Source organism: Globicephala melas, chromosome 5, assembly GCF_963455315.2.
Source record: "Globicephala melas chromosome 5, mGloMel1.2, whole genome shotgun sequence".
In the NCBI taxonomy this organism is placed as follows: domain Eukaryota; kingdom Metazoa; phylum Chordata; class Mammalia; order Artiodactyla; family Delphinidae; genus Globicephala; species Globicephala melas.
Genome location: NC_083318.1, coordinates 14,185,853 through 14,206,365, shown reverse-complemented (window position 1 = coordinate 14,206,365; position 20,513 = coordinate 14,185,853). Strand labels below are relative to the sequence as shown.

Here is a 20,513-nt window from a genome sequence, read left to right as displayed (position 1 = left end):
CTGGCTGTAAAAGACTTTTTGGTGGGAGAAGTAACTTGGTGAATTGGGGGATAATTTAGACTCTTTCTCAGTTTTCTTGGGAGCCTACACACATTTTGGTCTCTTCTTGCATTTTTTCAGGGGCAGGCCCCAATGTAAAACTAGGTATATTACTATAACTAAGCAGGTAAGTCTGCTTAATTCTGGAGTGCAATAATTATAAGCCCATAGACACATTTCTGTAATATCAGTAAAGTTGATTTTTTTTCTACACTGCCCACTCTTCTAGCTCAACTGTTTGAAAATTCATGTAGAGATTCAGCTAAAATGGTATGTAGAAGGAAATTTATGGCTGCAAATATATGTATTAGAAAACAAGAAAGACAAAATTAATGAGCTGGGTGTTAGAAAAAGGACAAAGTAAACAAATATAGAAGGAGATAATAAAGAGCAGATGAAATAGAAAACAAAGACATAATAAACAGGCAAGAAACCCAGAAGCACTTTAAGAAACCACTAGTGATAGGAGCCAAGAAAAGAGATTCAAATAATATTAAGAATGAGAATATTGGACATATAGAAAAGATTTTTTAAATAAATGAATAATCAGCTTTATGCCAACAAACGTGAAGGCTTACATGAAATGGTCAATTTTCAATAAAAATATAAATCAATATTGATACAAGAAATAATAGAAAACAAAGACTGTATCCCCTAAAGAAACTTAACCCATGATCATAAATCTACTTGTAAGCTCCAGGCCAAGATGGTTTTCAGGCTTGTTTTACCAAAACTTTGCCAGAGAAAAGAAAAAGGGGAAACCTCCTCAACTTCTTCTATGAAGCTAGTATAATCTTGATATTAGCAAGAAGAGTAAAGAAAGGAAAATTAAACCTTATAGATACAAACATTCTAAATAAAATAATCACAAGCTAAATCCAATATATCTAAAAACAGAACCATCATGGGTGGCCTAACAGGTTTATCCGAGGAATACAGGGATGTTAAAAAATCTATTAGTATTACTCAGTGCATTAACTGATTTAGGGAGAAAAAAAGATCATTTCAATAGATGATGAATAGCGTTTGTTAAGTTTCAGTATCCACTTACGAGAAAAAACTCTTAGCAAGGAAAAGAGGATAATTTTAGCTTTTTTATATCAACGCAGAAGTATTTTCTTTAACGTTAAGCACAAGACAAGGATGCTCACCGCTATAGCTTATATTCACCATTGTACTGAAGAGCTTAGGCAACATAATTAAGAAAAAAGAAGTAGTATTAAAAATGAAGAAAAAATTTGGTTATTTCCCAGGCCATATGGTTCTATATACAGAAAATCCAAGAAACTCTACAAATATTAGAATTTTTGAGAATACAGCAGGATTGATGGATACATTGATCAATATACATAAATCAACGTAATCCCTATGTTGTAGCAGCAGCTGGGCATACCTACCATGTATTGGCTTTTTTGGTTCCAGGCATTGTGGCTATGCTCACATTATTTAATAATAAAAACAGCCTCATAGGTGTATTTGTCGTCTTCCTTTTAACAGGTTTTGAACATGGGACTTGGATAGTTAAGTAACTTGCCGAAGGTCCTACTGCTAGTAACTTAGGTGAGGCTGGGACTACAACCCAAGTCTATGTGACCCCAAACCTAGCCAGGAGGTATTCTCATTTACTCCCAGTAAATGTAGAGAATGTAATGATAATAATCCCTTGCGCCTGACCCCAAATCTTTCTTTTTACTCTGATATTTTGTGTTTTTTTAATAGGAAAATTATTCTCACACCCTCAAGTTGTACACACAACATGGAGAAATAAATGGTCCTAGGAGAATTTCAGGATATTCTGGACAAAATCCGGACGGTGGCGGGCCTAAAAGGATGGTGGCCGCAGGGGCAACTGAGGAGAGCGGGGAGAAGCCGGGAGCCGCCCAGCAGCACTGGGGCCCGGGGTCTGTTGGGAGCAGCGGCACCCAGTCCCCTCGCTGCTCACGCACTGCCTGCTGGGAGGCGAGGCCGCGACCCCCCGCCGCGTCGGAGAGGACAGAGGACGGCGTCGACGGGTGTCACCAACTTCTCCGGTGTGCTTGTGAGACGGAAGAGCGGTGTGATTCTTTAACGTAGAAAGACCAGAGCCAAAACATTACATTGCGGTTTCCACAGTACCGCCCTTGAAAATGGATTTCACATTCCTCATAGCAACAGCAGCAGGAGCTATAGCCACCCTTGCTGCTGCGGCTGTTGCAGCATTGATAGTGGTAAGAAGTCTACGTTCTTTTAGAAAGTGGACAAATAAGGACAATGAGCGTACGGAAAAACCTCGTAAAAAAGTCTCTTTCATGAGACCAACCAACGGGAAACAGGAAAGACCTGAGGAATCGGGCGAGAAGCAACAGGAATCACACAAGGAATTGGACGAGAGTGTACAGGAAACCCGGGAAGAACTGAACGACAAGGGACAGGACCACGAAGCACCGAATGACAAGGAACGGGAACCCCAGGAAGAAGTGAACAAGGAAGAAACTCACAAAGAAACGAATGAGAAGGAACAGGACAGCCAAACTTCAGGCAGACACAGATGCTGATCAAATGAAGAAAGCAGACAGCTGGGGCAGCGGAGGCTCCTTTTCTGCGGACGAAAGGGCAGAGGCTGGAGGCCACGCACAGGCTTGCTTCGTGTCACGGCGACACATAGGCGTAAGGTTGCTTTCCTGTAAAACTGGTTTTCAGAGGTAAGGGTTAGTGGATGAGACTGCACCTTTTAGGATATGAGGGAAGTTAAACGAAGGGAAAGTTGTCAGTGTGTTGTTTCTTGACATAAGTTTTTTTTTGGTATTTCAAGCCCTGGTGAGGCGGGGGGGAAAAAAAAGTCCCATTGGCTTTCATACCAGACACTGTCACTTGTGAGGAGAAAAGGACTCCTTCCCCTACGCCCCCGCCCGGGATCGGCGGTGCCCCGTAGGGCGAGGCGAGGCCGCTGTCGGCCGCACAATGGGAGCCACCTCACAGGGGCGGGCGCGGCGCGGCAGGACTGCGGGCGGGCCGGCCGGCGGCACGTGGGCACCTCGGGGCGGCGAGGCCGGCGGGGGTTGCGGGGGGAGCCAAGGCTGCGGGCGGGCCCTCGGGGGAAAGAGCGAGGAGGTGGTTGCCGGGTCATCAACCGCCACGCTGCGCGCCCGACACCGGGCAGGCCTGGGCAGTGTCCTGCCCCTGCGACCGGCCACCCCCGGTTGCCAAAACAATCGGAAGGGGTTCTTCCGAACACGTGGGCAAACCGCCGGCGGCCGCTCTCACCTATACCAGCCGCAGTGCGCCCCGCTGCCGCGCGGTGGCGACCGAGCTAGCTAGTTCTGCTTCCCCTCCTCCTCTCCTGCCCGATCCTCCCCACTCCCCCTTCTCCTCCCTCCCACTCCCGGCGGCCTCAGCCGCCTCCATTTTCCAGATCTTTCTCGAACCCGCAGCTCCTCGGGCAGCCGTTGCCCGAGTGCTGACGGAAGCGGCCGAAGTCGAGGCCGGGAGCAGCCTCGGGCGCGGAGGGGGAGCCGGCGCGCCTCCCCAGCGACCGAACGCGCAGGCGCAGACCCAAGTAACTGCCGGTTGGAGGCGGCCGAACCGCAGTGGAGAGAGACCTGGCTGGAGGGGGCTGCGGCGCGGGCGGCCTCCACCTCCTCCAGGGTTCCCCGACGCGCTGCCCTCGTTTTAATGCGCAGCGACTTCGGGTCATCTCTCCTTTGCTTCTCGTAGGAGTCGCAGTTCCAGTAACAACAGCCTAGAAGAGGACGCGGTCCCCGCACAGAGGGCTTCAGCACCATCCCCCCGACCATTAGGCGGCGGGATGTCTGTGGTCGGCATTGACCTCGGCTTTCTCAACTGCTACATCGCGGTAGCGAGGAGTGGCGGCATCGAAACCATCGCCAATGAGTACAGCGACAGGTGTACCCCGTAAGTGCCTTGTCTGGTCATAACCCTAGGAAACGTCTCCTCCCGACCCTTACGCTTGTCCCGCCCGCTGGTTTCTTCTGATGCGCGGAACTCTGAGATGACAGGTGCAGTGCATCAACTGCGATCTCTAGGGACCGCGGGTTGGCGCGCCCAGGTGGGAGTCGGACGTACTCGCTCCGCACAGCTGCTTTTCCTTCAAGGACAAGGGACTTAACTCGGAAAGCTGGCCCATCTCTCCTTTCTGTACCCACGCCCCCTCTCCCCCCCCCACGCCGCCCACCACGCCTCTGTCCGCCGGCGGCCCTGCTTTAGTTTTCGGGAAAGGGATTGGAGTGGTACCACCACGATGTCCGGAACACTGGAGAAAGATCTTTGGTTACCCCTAGTGGGGCTTGTGTGGGATTATTGGCCGCGGGCGGGCATCGCCGCTCGCTCAGTAGAAAAACTGTTTATTCTTTTTTCCCTTCCTGCTTTCCCCATCTGTCAGCGTGACAGCTTTCTCTCAAAAAAAGTAGGAAATGAAAGCTTAGACTGCAAATATCAGAAGATGAGTTGCAAGTTCATCTGACCCAGAAAACCTTTTTTGTTTGTTTTTAAAGAAGAGATTGAGATATTCACGTTTTTATCTCAGTGTCCTTGAGAATTCGAGGTAATCGGATCTGTTTCCAGGGGCGTAGGTTAATGGTACATTAATAGGGAGAGAATCAGGGATGGGAGTCGTTGGCCTCAAGTATTGGTAATGTTCATCCATTAAAGGAAAGTGGGGGAGTTAGAACCTACCAAAAGCATATTTCTACAGAATGAACCGTTGGAGAGTCAGAGGCCGCTGCCCTGTATAAGCATGACTGTGAAGTGATTCCATTACGAACACTTAACGAAACACTTAGGAGGAGTCGCATTATGTCATGGAAACATGTTTCCATAGTTCCATTGTTTCTCTGATCTGGGAAGTTAGCAAAGAATAGAATTAAGTAAGACAGGGTATGAAAAACTAGCTTCTTATTGTAGACTCCTGTTACCGGTAATTTTATGAGGAAACCAACTGTCCATATCTTATTTCCTATGGAGAGGCAACTAAACATGTTAATTTGACCCTTCTGAATGGTCCAAAATACAATACTTTAAATATAAGACTAATCTTGTCAGTGTTAAGCTAAGCCTTTAAATAATTATATTACTACACTTTTATGAGTAATTTAAATTATGTCAAGGAGATGTTGACGATAGCTTACTTGAATCATTTTGTGCTTTGGTTTCTTTCCAAGAATATTCTATAAGGTTTTATACCACGTTTTTCTAGATTATATGCATTACATTTCTTTTACTGAAATTTTGGATCGTTGTATTCTCAAATGTGAGCATAGGTCAGTTAATTTTCATAGTACTGTTAGAACTCTTCTTTTTACATCTTTTTCTGGCTTTTATGCACAATGAGAAGGTGAAGTAGTAATTGTGAACTATTTATGACTTCATCTTTACAACGTTTTGTTTTAAGCCACAGCAGATATGGGCTTCTGCCAGAAAAGGACTAGGAAATTCCACTCTGCTCTTTCAGCAGAGTAAAGATTAATGGGGGCAGTCTTTGGCTTCAGGGACTTAGCCTATGGAGAAAAAGTGAGAGGTAGGATGGACGTTCCCCTTATCTTTAAAGCCTTATCCTAAAAGGTCATAAACCAGAATTGTAAAATAGATACTGCATTTCCAGGCTCAGAAATCTTAGTAGTGGGTCCATGACTCTTTAAATTTAAAGAGCCTGGCCAAACTTTCAAAGAGAGTTATTTAGGAATTAGGCTGCTTATTTAAGTCTTCTAAAAGTCTCTTTGTTAATATTCTTAAGCACACTGGCAAATTCTGTGTGGCTGAGAGTTAATGATCTTTCTGATTGTAAGAGAGTCACTTCTAATATCTAGATTTAATGAGCCTAATCCAAAGTAGAAAGTTCTAAAGGTGGAAGGACTGTATTCCTAGCTTGTATCAGCAACTCTTCCCTTCTTTCTGTGGCTGTGTACTGTCATTTATCTCAGAAATATGTCTTTTATTGTTACTGAACTAATACTTCATTGTAGTCCAGTGTTCTTATACTGTATATTTGCTTTGCAGGGCTTACATTTTTGAGTGAAAACATAGCCCTTTCTGATCCCTAGACATTTATTCGTTAAATGCCTGTCTTGCAAAAAGCATAACTATTAGAGGACCTGTAACTTTTCTAATACACCACAGTGTTTAATAATACACAAAAACTAGCATTTCAAAAAAAATTTTTTCCCATATTCCAGTTGCTGACATCAAGGTAATATGACACAGGTATTTCTGAGATGCAAATACATTATAAAAAGATCCTGTCAGGACTTCCTGGGTAGGCCAGTGTTTAAGACTCCGAGCTTCCACTGCTGGGGGCACGGGTTCGATCCCTGGTCAGGGAACTAATATCCCACGTGACCTGAGGCGAATAGAATAGAATAGATTAAAATAGGATAAAATATTGATAAAAAGGTCCTGTGGAAAAGAGGTAGGAAATGTTTGATTTAGTTGGTTTCAACATCCATACTTTTTCACATTTGTTTCATTCTTTAACAAACTTGATTATGGATTCATGGGAGAATCCCACGTATAAACAAAGAACAATTTAATGAAAAAGATAATTCCTTAAGTTTGGTGTACAATTAAGGGACCAAGGGCAAGTAGTTAAACCTGTTTTTCAGATTCACCTTCTGTAAAGTTGGGAGTGCTTGTACTAGCCTCTCTTATCTCGTGCATAAATTGAAGAGGAAGAAAGAAATTAACATGCATAAATTGAATAAAATATTAACTTACTTTTTCTGAATATTTTCTTATTTAAAATTATTATGCCAATAATACATGTTTATTGTAGAAATATAGGCATGTTAAAAGATGAAAATGAAAATTATAATTTTTCCATCCAGAAATAAAACTTCCAGATGGTTTTCTCTGTGTGTATTTCAAGGGTAGATTATATTTTATATTCTATTTGGTGTCCTCTTTATATATAAAATATATTTCTATACTATTAGTTTTAGTGTCTGTATAATCATTTCCTTAATTTAATTCATCCCTTATTGGATATTCAGGTTGTTTATATTTTCTTTTTATAAGCAGTGTTGCTATAACTATCTTTATAACTAAATTTTTGACCCTTAATTCCTTCAAATAAGTTCCTAGAAGTAGAATTACTGAGTGTGTACATTCTTAAGGCCTTAGATATGTTTGTATTGCTTGATTAAGTATAGATGTAGGGATTGGAATTTCCATGCTAGACTCAGTTATATCAAAGTGATTAGTTTCACACATGGGAAAAGAAAACTGCAGCCAGAAATCCTCATTCAGTATCAGATTAAAGCATGTGGTCAGCTAAAACATGCTGCCTGCCTGTATTGATAATAGTGATGTCTAGGTGCTAAGCATTGTGTTTGCGCTGTCACACATATCACACCAGTTCTATGAGTTTGATAATACTAGCTATCTTTTTCCATAAGAAGCCTTAAGCAAAGTTAAGTATCTTGGCCAAGAACTAGTAAGCAGTGAACTGGATTCAGTTTCAGGCTGCTTTGACCCCTGAACCCCAATGTCCTTACATTATCCATTGGCATATGGATGGTATCTATATATTGGGTTCATGGGGGTGTCATGGGACAAATTGTTTGGGCAGTTACTGTAGAGAGAAGGATCTTTAATATCAGTCAAGTCATCTATTTTTGGCTGTTTTTTTAAGAAGTATTATCTTGTTTTAAAATGTTTTAATATGCTTTTAAGTTATTTTAAGAACATGTAAAAATCTTGTTTCAATTTAGAAATTCATTAAAAAATATGTACACAAAATAAGTTAGTGTAAACCTATGGAGGAAAGTAGTGTGGAAAGACTATAAACTATTAACAATGGATATTTCTTGACAGTAGAATTATAGAGTGTGCTTTTAATACATAGTCTGTAATGTTTTGAATTTTTATGAACTTATTTTACAGTAAGGAAAATGGATCTTTTAATCAAACTATTATTTCAAGACATTTTTGTTAGGTGTACGTATTTGTTTTGTCATCAACATTCTGTAGGATCCGACTTACTGTTCAATTCTCTGTTTTTCTGTCTTCATTACTTTTTCCCTATTTCTTTTCCAGTGTATGTATAATCTGAAAATATGCGAAAATATTATTTATACACTACACCTCAAATATGTGAGATGTCCTCTTCAATGCACAAAAGTAGAAATCACTTACCTTGGGGTATTGAAAATAAAAATTTTTGTACACAGAAAATGACAAAACTACAGACATTAACAGTGGCTAGTTGGGTAGGAGGACTTTTTATGATAATAGCAGTTTGGAGTAGGAGAATATTTTTGCAGTTTTTTAATTAAATATTCTTTTACTATATGAAATGGTTTTGTTTGTATGTTTTACTATTAGCTTACATTAACTTTGATTTAAAATATTTTAAATACTGAAGAATTACATAAAGTAAATCTCCTTTTTCTCTTCCCAGACACCTCCTAAACTTTAGTGTGTTTCTATACATTTGCAAGTATATGTATATAACTGGGATTTTTTTTTAACGTAGAATTACATTATACATATTTTGCAATTGCTTTTTTCAAAATATACTGTGGACATCTCAGACTTGCTCATATGACTCTAATTTATCTCATCTTTTTAATGGTTGTACAGCATTCCGTTTATCTATACACTACCATTAGTGTACATTTCAAAATATTTTGCTGTTGACAAACAAAGTTCAATGAACAGCTTTCCCACACCCTTCTTTTTTTAAAAAATGAAATTGTGCCTAAAGGAGTGGGTGGGCAGGTATCTCACACTTAAGCACGCCCAAAGCTAGAACTATAAAATCTTTTAGTATGAATATTATGCACGAAACAAAATGAATCTCCAGTCATTGCCTTGAATTTGTGGGTGACAAATTCTGAAAAGTTTCTAGAAGTCAAGGAATGATAGGTACAAATTACATAATATCTATTACGAGTTGAAGGTGTTTCATGTCATTGGTAGTCTTTTTAGTATGTGATCACTAAAATACAAATTAATGACCATAGCCATGTTCTAATAAAACTTTATTTGCAAAAATAAGTGGCAAGGGGTAATTTGCAAACCTCTGTTCTAGGCAGTCATAATCAAAAGACTTAAAATTACTGTGCATGGATATTTGTCTTTGAACTGATGAATTTTAAGTAAGATAGTCAGCTTTTAAAATAATGTATCTAATCTAATAATTAATCTAAATAAACAATATGTCTCATTTAATGTATCTAATCAGCTTTTTAATTATTGTGTCTACCTATATAAATGTCTGTGATTTCTGTTAATGGGTTCAAGTTATAAACTAATTTGTGAATTATGCTTATTAGAAGCGTTTGGAAACTATTAAAGGAATTTTTATTATTTTTATCTGTTAAAATGTTTTATGCATTGTCCATATTGAAAGATTTGAAAGTTTATATTATTACTAAATCATATGTGCCTAGAAGTTTTATACTTTTAAGTAGCAAGCTAAAAAGGAAATGGCAACAATCAGTCCTTTTGAGAACATTCCTCCCCCACCCCTTCTAGGGCAACTTTTTTCCAGATAGTTAATTTTGAGAAATAATAACTAGATGTTTTCTTTACTGTCAAACTCTCAGATCCCTTAATTTGTTTATAGGCATTGAAACACTCTAAGAATGTTGTCTCCAAGTTATTTGAACCACTAAGGAATCATTTTGTACAGAACACTATTTGGGAAATGATGCAGTAGTTCTCAGCTGGAGGAGATGTTGTCCCCTAGGGCGTATCTGACAATACCTGAAGATACTTTGGTTGTCACACGGGGAGGGGGAAAGGAGGAGTGCTACTGGCTTCCAGCAGGTAGAGGCCAGAGATGCTCCTGAAATCCTCTAGTGCACAAAATAGCCCCACTCCCTCAAAAAAAATTAGCCCAAAATGTCAGCAGTACCAAGGTTGAGAAACCCTGCTCTATAGACATCTTGGCAACCATATCAGCGGTTGACAATTTGATTCAGAGCCAAATTGGCCATGCAAGGAGCGGACCTTTTGATTTAAACTAATTGATTGTCCTCTCATATCATTAATTCAGCTATTGTATTTCTTAGCATCTACTCAATGATAGCCAAAGAGGCTATAAATAGTAATTATGGTCTCATGGGACTGGCAAGGGAAAGCAGAGATTTCTAAAAATAGGGCTATTTTTAAAGTGTAAATGGTAAGATCAGGAGGTTTTGAATCCTTTGCTTTATAAAGAAGCAAACAAATTTAGTGTTGCCCTCTTAGGTGAGAAGTTTCATAGTCTATTGGCAGTATGTGTTTTCTCCAACCTAACCATGCCTTGGCTTTATAAAAATAGGCTTTATAAGAGAGACAGAAAGTTAATCTTAGATTTTAAGGGAAAATACAAGTACATCTTTCTTAAAGTAATATCCTGTCATTTGATTTTTATGCCCCTCCTCTACTAAAAGTGATATAGGACATTCAGAAGCTTTGCTTATTTGTTTAGAGTTTTGTGGCATTCTTTGAGAATCTAAGACTACCACTGTGGTGGCAACATCAGACTGGATATAATATATTTAAGCTGCATTGTGAACTCTCCTTTTTTTTTCTTTTAGGTATAAAATGGAATTTCTAAATAGTAGTTGAAATAATATATAAAAAGTATAATATAATTGGATTATGTGATACATAGTTGGATAAACTGTTGAATATCCTTTTCTATAAGAACTTTTATATCAACCTAATATGTGTGTAATTTCCTTGGTATTACTAAAGGTCAGGTAAAAGTGTTGAAAGAGAATAGGTATTTAACTTATTTTGATTTTTCTGAGAATCCTTGGCAGGTATTTATTTAATGGCTGTGTTCTAGAATCTTTTTGAAAAAAAAAAATTGAAGGAAGGAATTTGAAGAACTTTAGTATGTGAGGACAATTTTCTCTGTATTGAAACTGGGTATTTCCAAGTTATAACATTAAATTTTTAAACTTTAAAAGTTGTCTGCTTTTAACCTAAAAGAATATCTGATAATGATAACTGTTTAGCTTTCCTTGTGAAGTGATACAGGTGCAAAACATATTTCAGTGAATACAGCACTTGATAAATGATAGTTGAATCAATCTTATTTGGAACTAAGTGTTCTAACAAGTTAAACTCTTGAGAATCAACCTAAGAATAAGATTTTCTGTGCATTGAAATGTTGGTAGCCTCGTATTGAAAAAAGTATTCAGAAGTGTATCCAAATAATGGAGTTGAGAGTAAGATGAACTATAAACAGGCTAAGAGATGGCAAATCCATGTTTTCTCTGATGAGTTTTAGGGTGGAATGCCAACCATCCACGTGGATTGCTATATCAGGTATGCAGATATCTACTCTGGCAAAGACTGTGTTGAATCAAGGAGTTATTTGCAAGAGAAATGAAGATGTCACCTGAACCACTGATTCTTACTATATCCTGTTTTGGCCAGATCACAATTAAAAGTAACTTCCATTTCGTTCATCTGTTCATCACATTTAACATTTTAGTCCTACATATATATCTGCTTGGATGTCTCAAAGGTACCTCAATCTCAACATGTCCAAAATAGAACTTGTGAAGGTCCATCCCCAGACGTGTCTCTCTTACAGTGTTTTCTGTCCCATTGCATGGCACCACTATCTACCCTCTTACACAAACTGGAAACCTAGACATTATTCTTGATACCTCTTCTATTATGTATTCCAGCACTGTTCAATAAAAATAAATATAATGTATGTGAGCCACATACATAATTTTAAATGTTCTAGTAGTTACATTAAAAAGCTAAGAAACAGGCAAAGTTTTAATATACTTGATTAAATCACTATATTCAGAATCTTATTTCAACATGTAATCAGTGTTTTAAAATTAATGAGATATTGTAACATTTCTTTTTAAATTTTAAATCTTCAAAATCCAGAGTGTATTTCACACTTAAAATAAATACATCCAATTCAGATTAACTGCGCTGGAGCTCCAGTGTCACAGTTGGTTAGTGAGGTACTTATACAGCCTAGCTGCGTTTCATGTGCCTGATAGCCACGTGTGTCTGGTGGCTGCCGGATTGCACCGCGAAGACCTAGTTCATCACAAAGTCCTTTGAGTTTTAGCTCCTAAAATCTCTTAATTCCTTTTCCTTCTGTCTCAGCTGCTACTATACTGATAGAGATTATTGATAACTTCTAGCCCTCCTCCCATTCCTGTAGTCAAAATGATCTCCACCAGGGCTTCCCTGGTGGCACAGTGGTTGAGAGTCCGCCTGCCGATGCAGGGGACACGGGTTCGTGCCCTGGTCCGGGAAGATCCCACATGCTGTGGAGCGGCTAGGCCCATGAGCCATGGCCACTGAGCCTGCGCGTCCGGAGCCTGTTCTCTGCAACGGGAGAGGCCACAACAGTGAGAGGCCTGCGAACCCCCCCCAAAAAAAAATGATCTCCACCAAACACTCCCCTAATTGAATCCATCATCATTTACTCTTCCTTCAAATCTCATCACTTTCTCCGATAAGCCATTCCTGATCCTCTTTTAGGTCAATTCGTGCTGTTGCACCATGTGTACCCGTTTTTGTACCACCTAGTTTACTTTCACTTGTGACTCTATAGCAATATAAGTTCCAAGGGAGCCAAACGATGTCTGACTTTTTTCCCCTTATTATTATAGCTTTAGTACCCAACAGAGTGCCAGGCATGTAGTAGTTACTCAGCATTCATCTGTTAAATTGACTGAATGAACTTAACTGCTTGCCTTCCCTGAAAAATCCTGTGTCCCCAGTATAACAGTATAATCTTGTTCAGCCCTTGAAAAGCACTGTTCTGGGATCTTTTTTTTTTTCCACTTTGTGTTATATGTAAGCATGGAATGTTCATTCTATTATTCAAAAGCCTTTAATGAACTCTCATAACCTACTGAAATATATTTCAAATTTATAATATATCATTTGAGACACTGTATAATCTGGCCCTCTGATGTATCTACCAAAATGTCCTATGAAACTAGCAAAGTTGTATTCTTCCTAGTCTCCAAGTGAGCATTAACCTTAGGAGCCATCTTCCCTTTCTTTCAGCAAGTACCTTGGTTATGTACCAGATGTCTAGACCAGTGCTATCCAGAACTTTCTATTCTACAGTGTATGTTCTATGTATTTTCTGTTCTCTGCATATCCAGTAGCCATATGTAGCTGTTAAGCACTTGGCTCTTGAGCCCTTGAAATGTGACTAATGCTGAGGAACTGAATTTTTAATTTTAGTCAATTTAAATTTTACTAGCTACATGTGGCTAGTGGCTACCATATTGGATAGTGCAGATCAAGGCAATGGGACATACATTATCTACCTACATGGCGTTCACATCCTACTGTGGAGATAGTAAAAAAATAAATTGTATCAGATGGTGATACATTATGGAGAAGAATAAAATTGGGGAAACAGGAGATGTATGTATTGGGGAGGAGCAAGAATGTTATCTATATAAGATAGAGAAGGTATCTCAGATAAGCTGACATTTGAGCCAGAGACATGAAAGAAGTGAGAGCTCATGGCATGTGTTCCAGAAAGAGAGAACAGCGTGTACAAAGCCCCTGATGCAGAAATGTGCTTGCCCTCTTCCAGAAATAGCAAGGAGACCTGTGTACCTAGATTGAAGTTCCAGAGTAGAGCAGCTAAGAACCAAACCATGAAGGGCTTTATTGGCTGTTGGGGAGATAGGACACCATTGAAGGGTTTTTAGCAGAGGAGTTTGTCTTTAAGAGGATCACTCAGGCTGTCATATTGAAAATAGACATATACTGGGAATGTCCTTTTCCACAAAACAGATACATATTAAAATGCTTTCTTTTCTTTCAAGTCTTAATTCAGAAATCACATCTTCCACCTGCTTTTCCTAAGCCTTATTATCTAGAAGTGATTATTCTCTTTTTTTGCTAGTATCATTCATAATTTTATTTTATATGTTGATTTTCTTTTGATAGACTATATTCTCCAAGCATAGTGATTGTAGCTAGTATACACACAATGCCTGTAAATATTTTTTGATTGAATGAATAATTACCTGTAATTACAACTGAAACCATGGAAACATTTTCTCGAATCACAACATGAAATTTTTTTTTGAAAGTTTTTTTGATAAAAATGTTACTCTACACTTGTTTTTATAAGCCAAATTACATTTGCAGTAATAAAAGCAACAATCATATTGTTCAAAGCATTTCCCTATACTCACTCACTTAATCTTCACACAACTCTATGAGTAGGTATTATTATCAACACTATCTTCTTGATGGGAAGCTGAGGCAAATAATGGTTAGGTAATTTCTACAAGGTTACTCAGCTGTTAATGGGCAGAGCCAGGATTTAGATCCAAGGAGCCTGGCCTTACTAAATACAGTTAGTCTTTTTAGTAAGTCATAGACCAGTAGAATTTGAAAAACAATTTTGGGACCAATACAGTGTTGCCAAGTATTAGCCCATTAAGAGAAATTCTAACCTTTATTCTGACCACTGTTCTATTACTTAAGAAAGTTTAAAAATATGTAAAATTCTGATTTCAGTAACCTATTTTTTTGAGTAATACATAATTATATTCATTCCTTTAATTCATTTTTATATAGAGAGAAGCAGAGTAATAGCACATTAGTATAAAAATAACCTTGAGAACAAACTTTTTGTTTTTTTCCTGTTTAGAGCCTGTATATCTTTGGGATCAAGAACGCGAGCCATTGGAAATGCAGCTAAGAGCCAGGTAAATTGTTCCTGTAGATGTTTTGACTTACAGGCAGAGTTAACTTCATATTGGTAACTAAGCTCCCATTTTATGTACTTGAGAGTGAAAAAAGAGAATAAAGAAGATGACTGGTCCTTATATCTTTGTATCTTATTAGATATGTTTTGCTTTGAGTTGTAAAATATTTCTTGAATTTTATTTTAAAAAAATCTTAGTTGTGAAGTCAGAGTATGCTACCAAATGGCGTCAGTTTTTCCTTGTATGGTCACTTTCTATGAGGGATATCCTCCTATCTAGAATATATACTTCTACAACAAGTGAATGATGTCTTTGTAAAAGAAGGTGGGAAAAAATGGAGAAACTAATATCCAGAGTAATCCTCTGTGGCTACTATTTTACTACTACTTTACATGGAATCTGTTTAAGTATTTATATTTCTAGGCTTCTGAAATCCGTTTGCATAAAACATTCACTTTTAACATTCCATGCTATAGGTTCATCTTCCTTGGACTTTGTTTATTACCATGAACCAAAACCCTTAACAATTATTTCTTACATTTTAATATATACCTGAGTCTTCTTTATTACAAAATAAGTCTGTTTAATGGGGCATTTTTCCTCATGACTTTTTGTACTCAATTATTCAATTGACTCATTTATCCACGAATTTTTGCTTAAGATTTTTTTTAATCAAGATTGTCTTACAGTTGGCCTGTGTATGAATGTGTTTTTTTCTTTCTTTTCCATTTTCATATTACATATAAACAAATGTTGTTTGTGCCAAAAGGACCCCTTCACTAAAGTTTACATCTCGTATTCTGGCTGATCTTCTCCTTCTTCTTTTTTTTTAATTTTCCTTATTTTGGGGGGCTGCGTTGGGTCTTAGTTGCGGCACACAGGATCTTCGATGAGGCATGCGGGATCTTTTCGTTGCGGTGCTCGGGCTTCTCTCTAGTTGCAGCTTGCGGGCTTCTCTCTAGTTGTGGCATGCCAGCTTTCTCTCTCTAGTTGTGGTGCATGGGCTCTCTGGCTCCAGAGCGTCTGGGCTCTGTAGTTTGCGGCACATGGGCTCTCTTGTTGAGGCGCGCAAGTTCAACAGTTGTGTCGTGTAGGCTTAGTTGCCCTGCGGCATGTGGGATCTTAGTTTCTTGACCAGGAATCGAAGTCGTGTCCCCTGCATTGGAAGGCGGATTCTTTAACCACTGGACCACCAGGGAAGTCCCCTGGCTGATGTTCTAAGTGTATCGTAGACCTCAGACTCTCTGAAGAAAGCAAACTATGAGTTACTTCTCCAAAAAAGCTAAAGAGATCAACATGGTAATTCAGCATCCCAGTAGTTTTCATCTCATAACTGAAGATCAAGATCTACTTGGCTTTAAAGATCACTGAGAGGGAAGCAACTGGATCTCAATAATATTCTATAGTTTGAACTACATGTTCTAGTTAAAGAAAAAAATTACTTTGCCAAAATACAAGCTATTTACAAATTAAGACACTTTAACTTAGCATCATGTTACATGGAAGGAGTTTTAATTTACTAGCCTAGGAGCAGTTTTCAGCAGTGGAAGCAACATAGTACCACAAAGAATAAGATATTGAGAGTAAAAGAAGAACATGGAAATAAAAAACATAGTTTAAATAAAAACACAAATGAAAGTGGAAAGAAAGAAATCAAAGATACTACTTTATTAGCCGAAAAGTGTTGAAGAAAGCCAGAAATGAGTTGTAGATAGATTTTCATTGTATTATTTGAAAAGTTTTAAAGTTTTCTTTTTTGAATCTAACATTCCTAAGGTAGGAGCAGAGTTGGAGGGGCAATGGTGTAATTTTTCTATCAATTAGAAACCAGAAGAATGAATGATTGTGTGTGATTCTGAACTTGGATATGTAGGATAAGGAGACTTGGTGATTCTCAGGTATTAGCATAGTGTTTATTTTGCATTAATTAAGTAATTGATAAATAAAAGTGTTTACTGCCAACAGATAATCACGAATGTAAGAAATACAATTCATGGTTTCAAAAAGCTTCATGGGCGATCATTTGATGATCCTGTTGTGCAAACTGAAAGGATCAGGCTTCCCTATGAGCTGCAGAAGATGTCTAATGGAAGTGCAGGAGTTAAGGTAAGCTTATATTCCCAGAATGCAAACATATGTTCAAATTAAAGAAACCAAATATGATAATATTGCCTGTTTTTAAATATTTAAAAATTTTTTAATTTAACTCCTTTCCTCTGGATGCAGTACCTTTATACCAAAAATACAGGCAGTTTTCGTAATATGCTTTAGTGAATGCAAAAAAAGAATCTGATTTAGAATAATAATCTTTTTAATCCAAATACTTTTATTGTCAAGAAAAAAGGATTATTATTTGGAGAACTTTCAGAGGTGAACCACTTTTAAGGAATAAAGGCAGATGTGATTTAGAAAAATAGACCCCAAAAGTATGTTAATTTCTATAATGAGCTTTCTCTAATTTAGAAGAATCTTATAACATATTACAGAAGTATTAAAGCAAACTCTTCTTCCAAGTAAGAGATGGATTCTGAATTTTTACTTCTACATCCTGAGACAGAAAGTTATAGATTGGTTAACAAAAACTAACAGAATACCCCAAACCACAGAGTTACTATATGGCTCAGCGATTCTACTCTTAGGTATATACACAAGAGAATTGAACCATATGTGCACACAAAAGTTTGTACACTAATGTTCATAATAGCATTATTTATAACAGCCAGAAAGTGGAAACAACCCAAGCGTCCATCAGCTGATGAGTGGATAAACAAAATGTGGTATAGCTATTCAATGGAATATATTATTTGGCCATAAAAAGGAGTGAAGTACTGATATGTGCTACAACATGGATGAACCTTGAAAACATGCTAACTGGAAATAAGGCAGATATAAAAGGCCGCATATTGTATGATTCCATTTTTATGGCTATCCAGAATCAGGCAAATCAATAGACATGGAAAACAGATGTGTGGTTGCTAGGAGTTAAGGGTAAGGGGGAATGGGTGAATCTACTACTACTGCTGCTAATGGGTCACTCTTTTTAGGGTGATGAAAATGTACTACAGTTAACGGTAATCAGTGTACAGCTTTGAATAGACTAAAAACCACTGAATTATATACTTCAGAAGGATAAACTTTATGTGATATGAATTATATCTCAAAGTTAAAAATTTTAATAGCTGGTTTTAAACTTGATATATATTTCCATGTTTAGAAGAGGGTTCTGACTACAGGATGGATGATGAGTTGTAGTAAGGAGACATGAGACTTACAGAAGTTCAAAAAAGACACCATGAGAGATTAAAGACAAGTTGAAAAATGGTGAAATTTGTGGATCAGGAGGTGAAATTTGTGGATCAGGAGTTTCTGACTAGGAAGCTGGATGGGTCATGATAGCAATAAATGAGATAAAGAATAATATTCACATGTCCTTTAGATATGATAACTTCTGGTTAATGACTCTTTGTGGAGCAGTTTTATTCTAAACTACTTAAATTCTTTTGCTTTTATTCTTTCAAAAGAAAATTAAAAATTATGCTTTATGAGTAGTTTGATAAAAACAAAATAAATTATTTTTACAGAAAGCCAAATCCTAATTTTTTTTTGACATATAACATTGTATTAATTCAGGTGTACAACATAATGATTCAATATATGTATACATTCAGAATGATCACAGTAAGTCTAGTTAACATCCATCACTGCACAATTTTTTTCCCCTGTGATGAGAACTTTTACCACCTACTCCATAACTTTCTCTATCTTTTTTTGCCCTCTAGTTTTGGTGGCCATGTCTTATGAAAGAATGCACTAGAAGTAAAGTCTTCTCTTGTTGCAGAGCACGGACTCTAGGCATGCAGGCTTCAGTAGTTGTGGCACGCAGCCTCAGTAGTTGTGGCACATGGGCTTAGTTGCTCCATGGCATGTGGGATCTTCCCGGACCAGGGCTCGAACCCGTGTCCCCTGCATTGGCAGGCAGATTCTTAACCACTATGTCACCAGAGAAGTCCAAAGTAAAGTTTTAACACCTTGTATGTCTTTTTTTTTTTTTTTTTTTTTTTTGGCCAGGCTGTGCAGCTTGCAGGATCTTAGTTCCCCGATCAGGGATTGAACCACGGCCCACAGCAGTGAAAGCGCCAAGTCCTAACTACCGGACCACTAGGCCAAAACCTAATTTTTAAGTGATACAATTTTTATACAGTCATAGTGAGTGCATGTAAGCTAGCTGAAGAGGCTTTGAAAACGTTAATCAGTCCTGTGTCAAACTAAGTTTCTTCATCTTTTGAAGACTGAAGATCTTTAGCATTCAACTTCTCAAGCATTTTATCCACTTATTTTTTCTGACATTTGTTTGAATAAACTTTGATGTTTATTTCATCTAACTTTTATATTATTTTTAAAAATACTGTACTGTTGTGCCTCCTATAATCAGACTAAGACACATGGGTACTTGATTCATTTTCCCTTGTTTCAATGTGCTTGATTTCTTCCCATGTTTAAAGACAGTAATTTCATGTAATGCTTGGTTTTGAACTTACTTGTAAATTGATACGGAAACAAATGACTATCAATTTTAAGTCTGTTTCAAAGTAAATTTAAATAATTATTTATGCATACTTATACACTTATATACAAACATGCATTGTGCTGCTTGAGAAGTTCTTTAAAGCTCTTCCAAAGTTTAGTGTATTCACTCCATTGGGGTACAAAGTTAAAAGGCATAGCGTTTTCTTCTGTAAGTTGGATGTAGTTATCATATGGGTTCTAAGGTAACTTTGTATTGCTTATAAATATTGTGGTTGTCATTATGAAAGGGTTTGATTACTTGAATAAAGCACAGTATTCCTTGGTCAAGAAGCACTGTAAAGTTTCATTTTAGGTGCTTAAATTCAACCTAGTCTTAAACCTGTGTATGAGATGAAGTAGTTATTTTAAAAAATAATTTAAAAATTCCATGTATACATCTATATACAGTAATATATATTAAATTTCTTTTTTTTTAAATAAGGAATTTTTTTTTGGCTGTGTTCTCATTTCCTTTTCACAAAAACTGTATTACTAAAGTTTTCATTTTAAACCCAAGAAGAGTTCTAACTTCCAAAAGAAAGATTATTTGATCTTTTTCCCCTTATTTGTTTATAAGAGTAGTGAATGATAAAACTTGCTCTTCTGGGAGATGGGGATCTGGAGCATGTAAAGACACTCTTGATAATTTATTTGGTTGTAATACTATGTGTAAGGCACTGGAACTTCAGAGATGAGACATAATGATACGAGAGCAATCCTTTTGGTATATAACTTCATTGAGCAAGGACTTTGCCTTTTTCACTGTTGTGTATCGATCATGTATAAGGTAGGTGCTCATAAAATACTAGGTCAATAAATGACTCTTGATAAATATCTCCTCTTTTGGCTTTAGGCGCGATACCTAGAAGAAGAGAGACCTTTTGCAATCGAGCAAGTTACTGGAATGCTGTTGGCTAAGCTTAAAGAGACTTCAGAAAATGCTTTGAAGAAACCAGTGGCTGACTGTGTGATTTCAGTAAGTTTTACCTCAGTAATGAACACTCTTGAATCATATTTTCCAGTGTATTAATGTTGTAATGAAATATTTTTCTTCCCTTTTCTTTATTCCTTCTGCCCTTATCCAGTAAATAACCTAAATCCATTTTTACTTTTATGTTAAAAAATTATTTTATTTGATAAAGTTCAGGATTGAGTTTCCCATAAAGTTAACTGTGATAATCAGTGAATCTTAAAATAAAAACTAATGTATTTGATTAGTTGGTGACTGCTGTACCTGCCACTTATCCCTAAGAA

The 20,513-nt window shown here is 37.6% G+C and overlaps 1 protein-coding gene across 2 annotated transcripts in view; it reads left to right on the top strand.

The window, feature by feature from the left end:
• The first annotated feature begins 3,543 nt into the window (after positions 1 to 3,543).
• Positions 3,544 to 20,513, top strand: part of HSPA4L (heat shock protein family A (Hsp70) member 4 like) — a 54,462-nt gene continuing 37,492 nt past the window's right edge. Inside the window, exons 1-4 of one of the 2 annotated variants that reach the window (XM_060298958.1) lie at positions 3,544 to 3,930; positions 14,636 to 14,693; positions 16,659 to 16,799; positions 20,113 to 20,235. In XM_060298958.1, coding sequence (XP_060154941.1) covers positions 3,824 to 3,930; positions 14,636 to 14,693; positions 16,659 to 16,799; positions 20,113 to 20,235 — 429 coding nt within the window. In that variant the 5' untranslated portion in view covers positions 3,544 to 3,823. The remainder of the gene's footprint in view (positions 3,931 to 14,635; positions 14,694 to 16,658; positions 16,800 to 20,112; positions 20,236 to 20,513) is intronic. The other variant, XM_030863891.2, reaches the window with a different exon arrangement.